General features: G+C 42.3%; 1 protein-coding gene across 2 annotated transcripts in view; it reads right to left on the reverse strand.

Annotated features, from left to right (window-relative positions):
• Positions 1-19,156, reverse strand: part of PTPN14 (protein tyrosine phosphatase non-receptor type 14) — a 175,751-nt gene that overhangs the window by 89,996 nt on the left and 66,599 nt on the right. For both annotated transcript variants that reach the window (XM_082615025.1, XM_082615026.1), the window contains exons 2-3: positions 18,141-18,468; positions 4,129-4,298 (exon numbers count right to left, since the gene is read on the reverse strand). In XM_082615025.1, the coding sequence (XP_082471151.1) occupies positions 4,129-4,298; positions 18,141-18,314 (344 nt within the window). In that variant the 5' untranslated portion in view covers positions 18,315-18,468. The remainder of the gene's footprint in view (positions 1-4,128; positions 4,299-18,140; positions 18,469-19,156) is intronic.

A 19,156-nucleotide genomic window follows, 5' to 3' on the forward strand; every position in this document is an offset into this window, starting at 1 on the left:
ACCACCTAAACGTAGGTCCTGAACTGTCCATGTCGCCCCCTACTCCCCATAGTATCTTGGCCTTTTTCCCTCACTTACGAAGAGATTTGTTCTGCAAAAGTCATATCCTGGGAACGAGATGAGACAAAGCATATCAAAATTAAAGTCAAAAAACAAAGATTCTCGATTTTCTAACTTTAAAAACCTGGACTTGATCATCTTAAGTCAATCACCTTCTTAAACAGTTTGCAATCAACATCCTTCTCCAATTTTTGTTGTATTGTTCCAAATACTGTATTAACCTGCAAGTTTTCAAGGGTAAGACTGTCTGAAGATGAGAAATGAAATATACATCTTTTAAATATATCTTTCACCCCTGTGTGTCTTTATATGGGTTCACACACACACAGGCACACACACGTGCGTGCACGCACACACACATGTGCACACACACACAGAGTATTAATTCTAAGCTCTTTGTCCTTAATCAGAAAAGAAATGGCTGGTCCCAACCAATGCTATAGAACCTGTTTTACTTTCAAAGAGAAGTAGCCAAACCATTGCAAACATGTGTTGGGTGAAAACAACTGTGGTTGGCTCCAGACAAAGGCTTATTTTTTAAGCACAGATGGTTGAATGGTTGCCTCCTCCAAACGGTTGCCCACAATGAAAGACAGATTTCTATTTCTAATCTATGCCAACATCTTACTCTGTGGGGCATCACAAAGACTAACTGTTCTGTGTCAGATGCTGCGGATCCCAGGTGCTCTCAGAGAAGCCAAAGTCCACCTCCACCTGAGATGCCTGGTAACTCAGGTAACAGGGGCTGACTGGGGAGTGAGTCACTAACCAGCTCCTTGTGAATGCTGCTGGGGCCTTCCATCAAACATTCCTCTGGAATCCCGCACCCACCACTGCTTCTCCTTGGCTGCTCTGCCTGGAGGACAGTTTCAATATTCAGTTGAGACCCCAGATGCTTCTAAAACCTCCCAAGAAGGCTCAGATTCCCAAGGGCTGTTAATTGACTATTGGTAGCACTCTTCACCTTGAATTCAGCTCTTCTGTTCATCTCTAATATCAAACCCAGAAATCTTGAGCACTTAGAACTGTTATTCTGTTCAAACCAGTCTCCTTGACCCTCTAGTCTGTATGCCTAAAACCCAGGGTGAGTCTCAGTGGATTGCACCTGGGTCATTGTTGGTGTCTCCCAACCTTCCCAAGTATATGTATTCCTTTCTTCTTTCTTTTTTTTCCAGCCATGCCATGTGGCTTATAGAATTTTAGTTCCCCAACCAGGGATTGAACCCGGGTCCCCCACAGTAAGAGGGCTGAGTCCTAACCCCTGGACCACCAGGGAATTCCCTCCTTTTTTTCTTTTCATTCTCCCTCTATCAATGTTCCTTTCTTTATTTACAACACTTTTCTCTATTATTTCTCCACCTCCCTTGCTCTGACCCCCACCCCACCCCACCCCCCCGGCACATTCCAGTTTTAGGGCCCCTGGGGACAACAAAAATTCCTGCAATGCTGGGGGGGGGAGGGGGAGGACCAAAAAAAACTCCTCGTGCAAACCGGCTCCTAATTTTAAACATCCTTTCCTATAAAGAGAAGGTTATACCTGAAATCTACATAGGTTAGTTCCAGTGTTTAAGTCTAAAAAATGTCCTTCAAAGTTTTGAATTATTTTCTGTTAGTTTTTCTGATCAAACAACAGTAACAGAGTTTGCTTCAAAACCCTGTGTCGAAAAACACTTCTTTCCTTCCTTATCAAACTTCTTAGGGCTTCCCTGGTGGCGCCGTGGTTGAGAGTCTGCCTGCTGATGCAGGGGACACGGGTTCGGGACACGGGTTCGTGCCCCGGTCCAGGAGGATCCCACATGCTGCGGAGCTGCTGGGCCTGTGAGCCATGGCCGCTGAGCCTGTGCTCCGCAACGGAAGAGGCCACAGCAGTGAGAAGCCCGCGTACCAAAAAAAAAACCAAAAACTTCTTAAGTGAACCAACCTAACTGAGCAAAAAGAAATTCAAAAGTTCCTACTCTATACCTCAGTTTTTGAGATTTAAACACTTTTTGTTTCAGCTTATAAATGCAAGTATTGACAATCAAATAATGCAGCATTAAGTTTACTTATCTGGAAAATCTAAAACTGTAAAGAGCTTTAGAGGTTAACTAACTTATTGATTCCCAAGTCTGAATGAACATCAGAACTACCTGAGGAATACTGTTTATTTTAAACAACACATCCTCGTGAACCCCAGTCTGAGACATTCCAGTTCAGACTTCTGGTGCGGCCCTAGAATCCATATTTATAATAAATGCTTGGGGTAATTATGATCCAGTAGCCCCTGGTCTGTTTGAGAACCACTGATGATTCCAACATTCCTCCCAATATGGAGGTCTCCTCTATAAGACACTACATGGGCTACCACTCTGTGCTACAGCATTTTCAGAGACTGGGGCTCTTGCCCTTTTATAAGTCTGCTTACTCCACTTTTACATGGCTTTATTATTAGAAAGTCTGTTCTTATGTCGAGCCAGATAACCAAAGTCTTTCAACTCCTTGAACTTCATTCTTACCAGCCCTAATTTTGTGCTCTGGAGCTGACACAGAATTCCCTCCCCATGAGAGTCCAAAGGCAGCTACTGTACCCTTGCAAGTCTTCATTTTTCTAAGCTTAAACAAGCTTTTTTTCTTTAACTTCATAAAGCACAATTTCTGAGTCCCTCACCATTTCAACTGCTCTTCCTCAACGGACCTTACAAGATAAATCTGTCTAGAGGAACACCACTTCATTTTTTTTTTTTCTTACGGGCTGTACTTTTCCCAATATGCATTAATTTATAGTCCATGTTTCATCCTTGGCACTCATTCTCTTGCATTTAATGGTCCAAGAGCCATGAATCAGCAAGTATTTCTTATTACCCTAATGCTGTGTTCCTAACACTGTGTAAAGTACTCAAGGATTCAAAAGCTGGAGGAAATCATCTTGCTTTGATTTGACTTGAGGAGATTTGAGGAGATAATTTCTTGGACAGAAAGGACTTCAATAAATGAAATCCCTTGAAAACACTGCACAATGGTACACAATCAAGTGCTTCAAATGAATGACACCTGAAAGACTGACATAGGTGTCCTGGGTCAGACTGTCGGCTCTCTCGTGGCCTGTGTTTATAGAAATACCACCTATTTAACAATGATTTGGGTTAAAAAAAGAAGAAGATGGACACTATCACCTTAAAATGTAAATAAAAATTTCAACTCCATCTTTATTTCAGACATTTAAAATCTAAGAAATGACACATGCAATAATCAAGTAGAATACTGTTCCTTCTACCTGGGATGCCACTGGCATTGCTTCCCAAGCACTCTGAATGCCATGATCCAAGTAAAAGGCTTAAAGTAGAGGGTTTATGCGATTCCCTTCATTACCAGAAATAACACAATGATAAGGAGACACCCCCCCACACCTGCATATTTTAACGAACACCAACAAAAACACACTCGTTTCATTCACAGAATCGCAGACTATCAGAATGGTTGGGACCCATTCAAATCCCTCACTTTACAGATGAGGGAAAAATAGCACTTCAAAGATGGCACGTGGTTTCTCTCCCAGTTAAAGCAGCCAATGAGCAGGAGGGCGGGGCTAATCCCCAGATTGCTCTGCTGTTGGCTTCCTGCCTCCTTGTATTCAAACTACGAAACCAAAACTCTTACCCTCTCAGAGCTTTCCTCAACTCTATTCCCATCTTCAGTTACCTTCTCAATCCTCAAATCCAGAGTCTGATGATGCATTTTGTTTGGGGACATTTGAGGGAAGGACTGGACCAAACGGTTTTAGGTGGTTAATTTTTTATGAAATCCTAGCATATTGATTTTACCCACAGTCTATGCTGCTAGACACAAAATTCTACGTGCTTCAGGATCACCGCTACCTCACTAGCAGTATAGGGAACCGCTGGGGTTAGCTACACAGATTCAAACAAAAATTCTAAAGCTGCAAAGCAACTGGTAAACAATTCCCAACTATGCCACCCTCTTCCCCCCCCACACACACACACCCTTAAATCAACCAGCTCATCTATTTCATCTGAAGCCTCACAGTTAATCCACATCCTACGTGGAACATGGAGGAAAAAATGTACCTACCTTGTGGCCTCTTGCTGAAGCCACGACACATTTGGCACATAAAACATGACTCCAAAGAAAAGCAGAGGCTCATTAGCAAATTTGTCCAGATGTTTCTTCAGAGGTTTCTCCAGCTCCACCCATCGTGCTTGCTGGCTCTTGCTGAGAAACCAAAGGCCAAAGTAGTGCGTCTAGATAAAAGGATAAAACAGCATCAGTTCACGCTTACAAGGGGCATCCTGAGACCACACAGGAAATAAGACTCCAGCACCTTACCTCCCCTTTGGTGCCTCAGCCTGTACACAAGGATCCAGCTTTTACTTTTGAACTTTGGGATACGTGAAAAGAAACCACAGGTACCCAGTACTGTAATCTACCCTGAGTCTCCAGATGCAGTATTCCTACCCATTGCTGCTGTTTGTACATGTGGGTACTGATGCACCTATGCTAGGTAAGCGGGGGTGATGCAGAGTGGGGACAGTGTGGACTTATTCTAAGATCTCAAGGCTGACTTCCCTGTGCTAGTGAAGCACAGGAGCAGAGGCAAACACAGCTCTCTCACCTGCTACAAAGTAACTTACGGTTCAACTCCAAAGATGAAACCTTCTGCCAACGTTAAGCTACAGCAGTGTAGATATTTTCATACAGTACCAGATTGGAACAGAAAATTGATTCACTGTTTAGGCTTTAATGAAGTACTTTTAAAAAACATCGGCCGCGACCACTTCATTATACATGAACTGCAGCGAATCCCTCCCCCGCATTAAGCAGGGAGAGCGGAAGTAGCCCCTCTTCACAGCTGCCACAGGAGCCCCTGGTGGTTGTTCTTGGCAGATCATGGGGGGATTTGAGAGATGAGAGTGAGATTTTCACCCTTAGACTTGAAGCCTCAACCAGGTTAGTTTTGAACAATGTGCTAAATGATTAAAACAGGTACTTTTATGCATCCAATCCTGTCTTTACATTAATTCATGCTAGGATTTCAGGATTAGCACAACAGTCGCTAAAAAATAGATCACCGCTTTTGAAGCGTTCTTTTACATTTCAATTATAGCCTAGAATGGTTTACAGCACACCTGGAAAGCTGCCTTCAAAGGAATCATTTCATTACAATGTTTAATTTCCAAAGGCATTTTTGTGCCGACCTTCCCACTCCAGCTGGCTGCCACCTCAACAATACTATAGATCAATCCCCATCACCACCCCACCAAAATCTGTAATCAAGTTTTGACTCTGACTTTACCAGAAAACCAGACACATCCTTCCCTACATAAAGCTGCAGATCCAAAATACTCTAAAGGATATTTTTAAACGGGTTTTTACTTTCAGATGGGACCATTTCCTCCATGATTTTCCAAAGGGCAAGTCCATACCAGAAATCTATGCATTTCTTGAGCAACAAAATGCCAATGAACAGAGCCGAGGTTATATTTCTATGAACTTAGACCAACTTGCTTGAGTGAATTCTGACCCTATTGTTCATTTCCCAGCTCCAGTGAGCCCATTAGTTGTTCCAATGGACTGATGATGTAGGGGAAATGAAATGTGGCTGAACAGAAAGAAAATAGGCTTTGAAGTCAGTTCATCTCCAAGCTTTTACACTCTCTGTCTTGATAACTTTATACAAGTGATGGAGCCTCCGAGGGGCTCAGAGCTTCCTAATCTGTAAAATGGGGATGGTGATTACCCCCATCACCCACAGGCTGTTAGGGGTGTAAATGACTTAATGCCTGTCCACATGTGCGTGGCCCACATTAAGTAACTACTTCATAAATGGTGACTTCTGTTGCTGCTCCTATTATCACCATGATCATTGTCCTCAGTAAGTGAAAGCAGGCAAGCCTCAAGAATCTTTGTCATCAGTGCTATTGGCATCTCTATCAACCACAGAATCAGAAAACAGAAGTTAAAAGACACAGACGTAGAGAACAGTCTTGAGGACATGGGGAGGGGGAAGGGTAAGCTGGGACGAACTTAGAGAGTGGCATGGACATATATACACTACCAAATGTAAAATAGATAGCTAGTGGGAAGCAGCCTCATAGCACAGGGAGATCAGCTCGGTGCTTTGTGACCACCTAGAGGGGTGGGATAGGGAGGGTGGGAGGGAGACGCAAGAGGGAGGAGATATGGGGATATATGTATACATATAGCTGATTCACTTTGTTATACAGCAGAAACTAACAATACACTGTAAAGCAATTATACTCCAATAAAGATGTTAAAAAAAGAAAACAAGTTATCTAAAGATAAAGGAGAAAAAGCAAGCAAAAGCAGAAGCTGGAAGGCCTATGAATAACATAAAAATCTAAAAGGTATAAGAAAAAAAAAATCACAAAGCAGTGCCTCCCCAAAGATTTTCTTTAGAGTCTCATTATAGGTGTTTATGGGACACTGGAACATCACTCTGATGCTTTCCTAGGGGATCTATCATGGGGGCTTAGGCTAACCTTAAAATGAGGCAGTCTGGGTACTTAATAAACTGTCTGAAAAGGGTCCAAGGCAGTTCTGCATTATACTGAATTCCTTCATGGAGCACAGCACCATATGAGGGTATTCCACCATATTGTGGATGGCTTGTAGTGAGTTTGCATATGATAAATGAGGTAATATATGTAAACAGTGACAGGCTATGTGATAATTATTTTAGTTGAAAAAGAGCCCTTTTATAAGCATAGGTGGAGAAAGGGAGGGCAAACTCTGCAATTGCTTAACAAGCCAACCATGATTTATTATCTTTCACTAAAAGGAGTCTTCACATTTGGAGGCATGATTTTATGGTCCATACTTCATTCAAATTGTAACATTCACTCAAATTAGTAACATTCAAACTATAAAGGGTCCACAATAACTGCATAAACATTCTACAATTGATTTTGAAAAAAAAAAAAGATTTAACGTTTACTTCTCCTATGCTTTGAAGGCCGGTATTTTAAATTTCCTTTTCTCATTCCCACCCAATCATTAAACCAGACCTGATCTCCCCGCTTCAAAAAAAAAAAAAAAAAAAAGCGACTTCCCTCATGGCACAGTGGTTAAGAATCTGCGTGCCAATTCAGGGGACACGGGTTCGAGCCCTGGTCCGGGAAGATCCCACGTGCCACGGAGCAACTAAGCCGATGCACCACAACTACTGAGACTGCACTCTAAAGCCTGCGAGCCACAGCTGCTGAGCCTGCGTGCCACAAGTACTGAAGCCCGCACGCCTAGAGCCCGTGCTCCGCAACAAGAGAAGCCACCGCAATGAGAAGTCCACGCACCGCAATGAAGAGAAGCCCCTGCTCCGCAATGAAGAGAAGCCCCCGCTCGCCACAACTAGAGAAAGCCCGCGCGCAGCAACGAACACCCAATGCAGACAAAAATAAACTAATTTTTAAAAAAAAACACCCTAAGAATATTCCATGGAGTACACATACACATACATGCATACACAAAGATACATTCAGGCACACGTGCACACACAGAAAAGGAAGATGATGAGGTACAAAAGAAATCATTGTATGATAATAGTCTTGAGCCATAATTAACAGTACAGAATTCCAAATAACAAGGTAAACCACTTCCAATGCCAAAACCTAATCCATGGCGTAAGATATTTTTGTTGCTGCAATACAGTCTTTTCCAGAGGACACAGGGTACTTCTGGGTGACTCACCATGCATTTATCCAATGAAACAATTATTTAACTATTCAAGAAATGGGGTTCCAATGCAGAGGCAGGTAATCTGGAGGACACAGTTTCTACATACTATGGCCAGAACGACCTAGTTTTAGAAGTGCTGTATTGAGTTATTTAGGAGGAAGGAAAGTTCATTTATGAGATCCCCATCCGCACACTGTTTTGTGAAGCTCTGCCCCAAGTAACCTTCTCCATTCCCACCCCATCCCCCCACCCCGTTCTTCCCCTAGCCACATCCCTGCTCTGGAGTATTCAATGGAGGAGAAAGACCCTGTCTCAAAGTTCTTACCCTGTTCTGTTCAAGTTCACAAGGCAACACATTTATTCAGCCATGTCTACAAAATGCATCACAGAAAATGGAATCAGAACCTAACCACTCACTTAAACTAACATGTGCACCAATCAACTTCCTGTGTATCAGCCAAGGGGCCATTACTCCCATCAAGCCCAGCTGAGACCACACCAGGCCTGTTCATACCTGACTTGCCAATTTCAACTCCAGCTGAATTCTGAAAGCTGAGCTTCGCTGCTAAACACTGCCAGATGGTTGAAGGAAATGTGGTGGATTCCAAATAGAAATGGTAGAAATGGCTACCTCCTCCATGACCAAAAGGATTCCACAGTATTGCCCAAGAAAATGCCTGAGACACTTGTTTGGTTTATCTCCAAAGCACCAAACATAAACCAGGTCCATCTAATCCTCAGGATACCTCTGTGTGGACTCTAAATCCCATTTTATTTCTCTAGTTTTCTTTAGAAAACAGCTCTGTTGCCATGAATTCTGCAATGAGTTCATTGTAATAAGAAAAGACAGGGCTTCCCTGGTGGTGCAGTGGTTAGGAATCCACCTGCCAATGCAGGGGACACGGATTCGAGCCCTGCTCCAGGAAGATCCCACATGCCACAGAGCAACTAAGCCCGTGCACCACAACTACTGAGCCTGCGCTCCAGAGCCCGCGAGCCACAACTACTGAAGCCCGTGCTTAGAGCCCATGATCCACAACAGGAGAAGCCCCCGCTTGCTGCAACCAGAGAAAGCCCGCGTGCAGCAACAAAGACCCAACTCAGCCCAAAATAAATAAATAAATAAATTTATTTAAAAAAAGAAAAGAAAAGACAGAAGAACCGGTTCCCAGGAAGAGGAACCACATCTCTGAATCAATTGCTAAAAATGCAAAAATGCATTACTAAAAAAATAATGTAAGAAGAGTCACATAAATTGTCATTTTCATATGAGTAGTTTCCTGGTTTATTTGGTTTGGAGTTTCGCATTTTAACAAGGAAGGATAAATGTATGTGAGCCCTCAAAAACAGGCTAGTTTCTTCAGTGGCAGATTGGCATGTGAATCCTTCGGTGTCATAATAAGAGCCCTCTTTCGGTATCATGAAAAGATTGTAGTAAATAAGGCCTTTAAAAACAGTTTGGGATGTTTTTGATTGATTTCTTCATTTATTTGTAAATATGGTGTTATCCCCCATGGTAGCTATTAATAGGGAAAGATACTTTTTGAGGGTTTTGTTTTTCTAGTTTTATGACAATGACACAGCTTTAATGCTAACTATTTATAAGGGTTACAGACACAGTCTTGGCAATTACTAGGGATTAAATTCACGATCTTATCTCAAGCATTTTGAAGAGTTAATCATCCAGAAGCAAAAGTTTAAAATACTTTCCATTAGGCTGTAATAGTCCCTGTAGTAGCCAGTATATTTCAGTTGTAAATTAAGAAACAAAAAGGTTGAGACACCTTCACATAAAATATATAGGAATTACATACAAGCATTCAAACTTTCACGGAGGCATGGAAAATACTTCAAAAGATGACTAGACACAGACTCTGAAAACAGCACTTCACGCAATTACATTCCAAATGCTTTGGAAAATAAACCACCATACATCAGTTGGATAACTGCAAAAAACAACTTGCATGCAATCAACCTCTACTCTGGATAGTCTGGAATTTCTATAACTGGCACGTCTATAATTAACAACTGCACCATCTTCATTTTCCTAGTCAATCTTTTCATAAAAGTACAGGAAAAGGAACTGCAGAGTAACACAGACCCAAGAGGCAAATCTCATAGCCAAGAAAATTCACTCTTCTGAGGCTGCACGACTCACTCCGAATATACAAAAAGATGAAGACCAGGGGATTACTTCACCTACAATCTGTAACTAGAAAATAGACACTGGCACCAATTTACCTTACAGAATTGACATTAAGCTAGTAAGATTTCATATCATAATCTTTACAAAGACAAAAAGCAATGCAAAATTCAGAAGTTTCCCCAGCAGAGTACTCTTTAATCAGTTCTTAATTATGGTTGATTATTTTAGTCCTCTGCAGATACAAACATATATAGATATACTTAAGCTGGCTATAAATTACAGCAAATTCCACTATTATCTGACAGGGCCAGGGAATGAAATGTTCGAGTACACCCATTATCACAGATAAATTTCCAATTCCCAAAAGATTAACAAAAAATCAAGCCATAGAAATGTCCTTAATGTAGGTTAGCTTTACTTTGATGAAAGGAAATGCATGTTAAGATTCTGTATCTTTGTAAGCTCTAGCCATTATGAAAAGAGCAAAATGTGAGACGTTTCTACCATGGCTGATAGCTCTGGATAAATCAGCTTTCAGTAAAGATGAAAATATAAATTTGCAAAAGAAAAGGGGAATAACTTAGAGGATAATCACCAACGCTATGAAATTGTTATGGATTCTTTTTAGGCTCCTTTAAAAACCAGGGCTCTTAGTTTAGCCTTAGAAGAGGCCCAAGAGTTATCAAATTTATTCTTCCCCGAAGTGCTGGATTTCCTAATAAAACAACAGTTCTCTACCTTGAATAGAGTATAGCCATGAAGAGTATTCTCACATACCTGTGTTAAATTATTTATCCCTCCTCCATTTATTATTTTTTAATTAAAAGTAGAGTCACGATTATCCCTAAAGGAAATAATTCTAGCATATTTTTATGTCTTATTGGAATTCTTTATATTCCTTATTACTATTAACATGGCCTCCTTGCTTTTCTTAGAACAGCAGTGCTTAGTAGAAATATGTGAGCCAGGTATTTTTTTAATGTGACCTGAATTTTTAAAAATTATTATGCTAACACTACTTTGTTTTATTTATTTACTTATTTACTTACTTACTTACTTATTTATTATTTTGACTGTGCCGGGTCTTTGTTGTGGCACGTGGGATCTTTGCTGCAGCATGAGTGCAGACTTCTTAGTTGCAGCCTGCGGACTCAGTTGCGGCATGCAGGCTTCTTAGTTGCGGCCTGCAGACTCTTAGTTGCGGCATGCAAACTCTTAGTTGTGGCATACAAACGGGATCTAGTTCCCTGACCAGGGACTGAACCTGGGCCCCCTGCATTGGGAACACGGAGTCTTACCTACTGGACCACTAGGGAAGTCCCTGAGCCACATATGTAATTTAAAAATTTCTAGTAGCTACATTTAAAAAGTACAAAGAAGTAAAATTAATTATAATAAATTTTTTTAAAGAAGTAAAATTAACTTTAATAAATTTTACTTAAAATGGTATAGGGACTTCCCTGGTGGCACAGTGGTTAAGAATCCACCTGCCAATGCAGGGATACGGGTTCGAGCCCTGGTCTGGGAAGATCCCACATGCCGCTGAGCAACTAAGCCCATGCGCCACAATTACTGAGCCTGCACCCTAGAGCTCACGAGCCATAACTACTGAGCCCACGTGCCACAACTACTGAAGCCCGCATGCCTAGAGCCTGCGCTCCCCAACAAGAGAAGCCACCGCAATGAGAAGCCTGTGCACTGCAACGAAGAATAGCTCCCGCTCGCCACAACTAGAGAAAGCCCGCGTGCAGCAACAAAGTCCCAATGCAGCCAAAAATAAATAAATTAAAAAATAAAATAAAATGGTATATTCAAAATATTATGCTTTCAACATGTAACTATTATAAAAATGACTAATGAGATATATTAACTTTTTTTCATACTAGGTCTTCAAAATCCGCTGTGTATGTTATACTTATTACACATCTCAGTTCAAGCTAGCCACACTTCAAGTGCTCAATAGCCACATGTAGCCAATGGCTATCCTACTGGGCAGCACAATCTGAAATTAATAACTGTTCAAGGAACTGAAAGATTTTGGCTCAGTGGAAGATCATAGCTTCTAATGATCAAAGCCATCTAAAAATGGAATGAGCAGACTTACAAAAGGGTGAGAGCCCAGACTCTGGAGGGACTGTAGGGGGTCTAGACAGCCTGAGTGGTGTCTTTTTTTTTTTTTAAACTTTCTATTTTATATTGGAGTATAGTTGATTAACAATGTTGTGTTGGTTTCCGGTGTACAGCAAAGTGATTCAGGTATACATATTCATGTATCTATTCTTTTTCAAATTATTTTCCCATTTAGGTTGTTACATATTATTGAGCTGTGCTATACAGCAGGTCCTTGTTGGTTACCCATTTTAAATATAGCAGTGTGTATATGTCAATCCCAAACTCCCTAACTATCCCTTCCCCCTGACCCTTCTCCCTACCCCATAACCATAAGTTCTGTTCTCTAAGTCTGTGAGTTTGCTTCTGTTTTGTAAGCAAGTTCATTTGTATCACTTCTTTGTTTTTTTGTTTTTTTTTTAATTTTTGGCTGCGTTGGGGTCTTTGTTGCTGCGTGCGCCCACTTTCTGTAGTTGCAGCGAGTGGAGGCCGCTCTTCGTTGCAGTGTGCAGGCTTCTCATTGTGGTGGCTTCTCTTGTTGCGGAGCACGGGCTCTAGGGGAGCAAGTTCAGTAGTTGTGGCTCAAGGGCTCTAGAGCGTAGGCTCAGTAGTTGTGGCGCACAGGCTTAGTTGCTCCACAGCATGTGGGATCTTCCCGGAGCAGGGCTCAAACCCGTGTCCCCTGCATTGGCAGGCAGATTCTTAACCACTGCACCACCAGGGAAGTCCCTGTATTTCTTTTTAGAGTCTGCATATAACATACTATATTTCTCCTTCTCTGTCTGACCTGAGTAGTGTTTTGCAGAGGAGACCACCTTATTAAGTGCTTCCTATGTGCCCAGCACTGAGATACGGTGGCAACTTTGCAAAAACTAACTCATTTAATCTTCCCAACAACTTATGGAGGCTGCTACTATTACCATCTTCATTCACAGATGAGAAAACAGAGGTACAAGGTGGTTAAGTAACTATTCAAGATCACACAGCAAATCAGTGGCAGAGCCAGGATTCAAACTCGGACAGTTTGGTCCAAACTCTCATTCCTAGCCACTAAACTCTGCTGTTTCTCCATGTATTTATTTTTCAAAGATAAGGATTAGTCATAAGGCAACATTGTTTTAGCTATTTCTCTCTTAATCTAGGGCAATGATTTTTCAAGCCATGTTGGGGTGTGTGTGGGAAGGGCACAAGGAGATGGGGCTCCAGACACCCTATCCACTCCCTCAGCAAACAGAGCAGCTCCATTTTACACACTGAAGTTCCACCTAAGATTTCATTTGGGGAAGAGGAAATCCATTGATCCAAACATATTGTAACTATATTATCAGAATTCTAATTTTCTGAGCCTCCTGTATCTTCCGAGCCTCTTCCTTTAAATAGAGTTCCCAGCCAGAAACTCATACCTAATTTTTTTTCTGAACTTATTTAAAACAATTAAAAAATTTTTTTTCTTAAGGGGTTCACGTTATTTCCTCTTGCCAGGTTATTGTTATGTCCACCTAATTAGCATCTCTGTTCCTCCTGTCACCCAATCCCCATCGTTTTTCGGCTATTTGGTTCTTTTCTTAAAACTCAAGGTGATCATGTCATGCTTCACCTTGAAATCTTTTTATGGCTTTCCATCTCCAGGCAGTGTTTTATTACCCAAATGATTCAAAGAGTATTTACTAGAAGGCTAAATTAATTGTGAAACACTGAGCTCAACACATTTATTTTCTTAACTGCAGAACTTAGGAGAGTGTTTCCCAAAGCATCTTCTTACCACGGCCCCTTTTTCTGCCACTACACATCCCTGGGAATTAGAGCGGTGGAGTCAGTCTACCTGAATTTGAGCCAGTCCAGTGACTACACTGTGGTCTCCCCATCCATAAAATGGGGACAGCAAGAGCAGCCACCTGACAGACTTGTTAGAAAATTTAAATGAGTTGATCTCTGAAAGGCACTCAGCACAAGATGTGGTACATTAAAAGGTGGTGATTATTTTTGTGACACATTTTAGAAACAATGTTCTACAGGATCTAGTTAAAACTCCTTAGCCAGGTACATCAAACCCTTCAAAAGCAGACTCCACCTACCTACCCACACTCCTATCCTCCCCTCCATGACCCCTACACACACACACTCACACACACACACACACACACATCTGTGCAAACTGCACTCTGCCCTTCCCTGAAAATTCCATGTTCTTTCCTGTTTCTGTACCTCGGCACAGGCTGTTCTCTTTGTTTTTTTTCTTGTTTTTCCTATTCTCCCAACTCCAGGGTTTCTGGAAGCAGGGACCCTGTCATATTCTGCTTCCCCAGGGGATGACTGTGTTTGCTGACTAAGCCAGGCCTGGGCACTCTGGATGCCCTAGGAAATGGCAGCACAGCTGTGCATTCAAAACCAAATTTGACCCTGAAAACGTTTAGCATATCAGTTCAGGGATTTCTGGGCATGAGCCACCTGTTCTGTTCGCTTTGCTCGGCCCTGCAAGAAACACTTCTTTGCTCCAAACTCGGACGTTTCGGTTTGTTTGGCCTCACTGTGCATCAAGCCCATGAACCTGCATTCAGTAACAGGAGGATGAAGTCATACAGGACACGGGCAACTACTAGTAGAGAGTCAACTGAGACCTTCGGTGACCCAAGGTGACTCAGGATGACATTTCATTTTGTTGGAAGAGGAATATGTGTTTAACACTGAAACATGTATACTTTTCAATTAATGTTTGCGTATAATATTTAAGAAATCAGTTTATTACATTAAAAAAAGAGTTTACCATATGGACACACGTCATTATACGTTGGTCAAAATCCACACAATGTACACCACCAAGAGTGAACCCTAACCTACACTATGGACTTGGAGCATATGATGTGTTAATGTGGGTTCATTGACTGTACAAATGGACTACTCTGGTGGGGGGGTGTCGACAGTGGGGGAGCCTGGGGGGAGGGGACAGGAGGTATAAGGGACTCTCTGTGCTTTCCACCCAATTTTGTTATAAACCTAAAACTGCCTCAAAAAATACAATTTTTTTTTTTTTTTTTTTTTGGCCGCACCGTGCAGCTTATGGGGTCTTAGCTCCCCAACCAGGGATGGAGCCTGTGTCCTGCAATGGAAGCATGGAGTCCTAAGCACTGGAATGCCAGGGAATTCCCTACAATCTATTTTTAACTTATCTAATAAAACATAAATTATAATTAACATAGATCAAAAATTAAATCAAAATTAATTTTCCTTTCCTAATATAAATCCACTGTCAAGTTTAGGGTACACCTAAACTACAGAACACTTCTAATGGCAAATTCACCCCACTCTACTTTCCAAAACTTCATAAAGACTAAACAATTCATTGTATTTTAGATGAATTTTTTCTTTCTTCTCTAAAGCACCATCAGCCCTATTTGAAAAATGACCCACATACAAAGTCAAGTGACTGTGGCAGACCCCGTGTTCACACCCTACCCTCTGCTCTTGGGTGGAGCATGCATTCCTCCTTGAGGTGTGTCTGGGCAAATGAAGAACAAAGTATTACATTGCTCTATCTCATCCTTCAATTCAAGAAGACTTTCTATAGGACTGTTTCACAAAAGGCCAATACCTTCAATGTGATCTGTCACAGAATGAAGGCATAAAACCAAAAGAGAAAGTGATTTGTTCTAATGTGGATGCACCTGTTTAGAGCATGTCAAAATAAAGCCAACATTAAACGCAAACCCCATCTTAGCATTAGAAGATCAATCACCCTGCAACACACACTGGACAGTAGAATCTGGACTTCACTGCTCTGTCCTTTGTGACAACCCAGTTGTAGGATAATCCAGGGTTGACCTTTGCCCTCTCACTGAGAGAAACAATACTCTGCTGAAAGTTAATTATTATTATCATACACATCTCCAGACACCCCTCACTTTGCACCTTACACTCTGGCTTTACCTGGTGATTCACAGAGATGCCTTCTCAGGCTCCCAGAATGGTGCCTGATCCATGGACATCCATGGATCATCAAAAATCCAGTTCCCCATGCCCAGAATGACCTGCCTTCTTTTCCACCTACTGAACTCCTGGGCATCCTTCAAGTCCCTGTTCAAAATGCGAGGGCTCTGTTCATATTTCACTGAGGCTTCCTCTCCCCTAGCTAGGGCTGCGGTGTTCAGTGGAGCAGGCCGTGCACTGCACAACTCTAAGGAGAGCCACTGCCTTTCAGGCCAGCCCCTGCATTGCATTTAGTGCGGATCACATTCAGTCTTAGCTGGTTTTTACATGCTGGATTCCTCTACTAGTCTGTGCATATCTTGAAGGAAAAATTACAACTTATTTATCTTAGTTTCACCAAGTCCCAAAACAGTGTCTGGAACACTGCAGTTGTTCAGTATTTTCTTTAATGAAAAAATGTTTTTCAAAACTCTCAAATTGGAACAATTATACATTATTAGACACAGCCCTATGCATTTGCCATACTACATCTCTTCTAATATTTACAACAGCCCTGTAACGTAAGTGAGGTGAGTATCACTATTCCCATCTTATTGCTGAGAAAACTGATTTCCAGAGAAGTTCAATAACTTTTCCAAGGTTACCTAGTAAGTGACAGAACCATAACTTGACTCAAGTTCAAGACTCCAAAGCCTGCACTTGTAACTACTTAACCACATACTATACTGCTTCTAATGCATGCAAAGAATACTTAGTTGTTCTCATTTAAGTTACTGGGAATATTCAAAAGTAAAAACCACTGCATATATTTTCAAATGATCTATAATGAAAATTTTTATGAGAATTTAGACCAGCCTCTTGGCCAACTGACAAGAGCATTAAGGTTTTTCCTTTATGCCGATACACACGCATATGTTTAAATATGTGCACCCTAATGTGCTACTAAGAAGCAAAAAAGAGCCAATTATCAACCAGCAAGGTCAGAACATTTCACGTGTTTATTGTGTCAGCTACCAAGCTACATATACCTGTTGGGCAGGACAGTCTCCTCCACAGGAAGGTAAATGTCAAAGGAAGGCCTGAACACTGAAACCAAAGTATAAACACGAAGACCAGTAGGAAACAGAAGTGCTCAGGTGAAACAGTCCCCCAGAGGATAAGAGGCAGCCTGTGGAAGATGCCAAGCGGAGAGGAAGACCTTCCTTGACCCCAACTCCTTTGTGCAAATGGAAAAAGGGTGGATCCTGAGAGGTGAGCAAAGAGATCAAATAAGATCACTTTCAATAGGGACCGCTCCCCTCTTCTGCATCACCCTGAGAACTGGGCAATGGTGTCACAGGGCCCAGGACAATCACAGAGCTCTTCCTTGCCCTCGGGAAGGCTTGACTCTCAGGGGTCTGCTGTCATTCCAGCACTGGCAACCTTTCAACCACACCCCCTTACCTACCAGCCCATATGCCACATGCGATATGCTCCCAAGACACAGATGCTTGAGGGGGTTTCTCTCAAAAGTCCCTTGTCCTAAATGTCTGTAAGACTGAAAAAAAAAAAAAAAAAAAAGCAGGGCTTGCTGGTTACAAAGGGCACATTGCTCTAAGAATCTCTTCTAAAGAGAGATAACGTGACTGTCTTAATGGTGAACCCTGGGTTTGCTTAAAGCCCAAAGAAAACAAGGTCATGAGGAATCTTAAAAGGAACAAAACCCCCATTTTACAAGCTCCCACAAAAAAAAGCCTCGCTGGTCATGCTCACTTTAAATGCTCTTTCTTTTTTTCCCTCTTTGAAGAGGAAAATATGGAAACAAACAAACAAACAAAAAAGCAGCTGCATCCACCACTTATGTGGTTTTCTCCTTGATATGCAGCCGGAATGACAAAACCCCAGCTACCCACTTGATTGTTTTAAAGAGAGTAAATGGCTTTGGGGAGGAAAGTCTCATAACAACCTCCTCATGGGCTGAAAGCAAAGGGGAGCCGCCACCCCCAGCCCCCAGCCCGTGCCCCGTGCAAACTCTAGGGGGTGTCCCTGCTTCTCACAACATCAGAGCAGGTCTCTGCATCCACTGAAAGGTGTTAAGATCTAGGCCGTGCTAAGAATAACAGGATGCTTCGAAACCAGGCTGAGGCTGAAAAGCCTGGCAGGTGCCAAGAGAAGGCGGCTGGTCCCTGGGGTTGAGCTCTGGCACATCCACCCACCATGCTTGCACCCTTACCTCCCGCAGCTCCAGCCTCTGGGCCACCGCCTCCAGGCACTCCTGCCCCGTGCTCTCCACAGACAGCGTGCACTCGATAACGTTGCTGTCCAACAGGCGGATGCGGGTGACAAAGCAGTTCTTGCTCAGGACGTTGTAGCGCCGGGTCCGGCGGAGCTTCAGGCCGAAAGGCATGGCTCTGTGGCCCTCGGATGCTGCCCTCCTGTCCTGACGCCCACGCCCCTGAGACGGCCTTAGCAGCTTTGTGACTGGGCGATGACACTAGCACCCGTGCTCCTCCAAGTGCGGGAAAAGGCGTCCATGCCCAGCGTGGTGCTCTGGAGGGTCGCTGCAAACAGAAAAGCAGCAGCAAGGTCATCACCTGGAAGGGAAGCTCCAGGCGGCACATATTCCACACACACAAGCAGGTGCCCCTGATAGATGAATGTCCAGATTCAAGAGCCCGCAGACTCTGTTGCTCCCAAGCGCCTTGGTCTAACCCGTGCACTTGACCTTACCTTACAAGGGTGATATGATAAGATCCACTTTATGGCTAGAGTAACTGACGTTCAGCGAGATTAAAAGAACTCATCTAAGAACGCACGCGGCCAAGCCAGAATTCACACCAGTGTCTATGCGACTTCGATTCACATGTTTTTCATCGTACAAGCCTGTCTGCTCAAGAAAGCAGAAGTAGAATTTGAACTGTTTTTTTTAAACTTCTAAATATATTATCTCATTTCAGCCTCATTAACAACCCCCTGGGTGTCGATTGTACAATCCCTATTCTAGAGAGGAAAAAAGTGGGGTTCAATGATTTAAGCAACTCCCTGATCCTGAACTTAAAATCTTATCTTATTCCTCACTCTTTGCAACACTGCCTCTTTACTTCCATTAACATTATTTCCGTTTATTTTAATATTTATACTTATTTTCTCATTTACTTTATCTTATTTACCTTATTACTGGATGATAGAAAATGGAGTGAATATGCATTTAATTATTAACTAATTATAAATTAGTAATTAATGATTAAC

Source organism: Mesoplodon mirus (genome assembly GCF_964341445.2).
Source record: "Mesoplodon mirus genome assembly, chromosome: 3".
Taxonomy (NCBI): Eukaryota; Metazoa; Chordata; class Mammalia; order Artiodactyla; family Ziphiidae; genus Mesoplodon; species Mesoplodon mirus.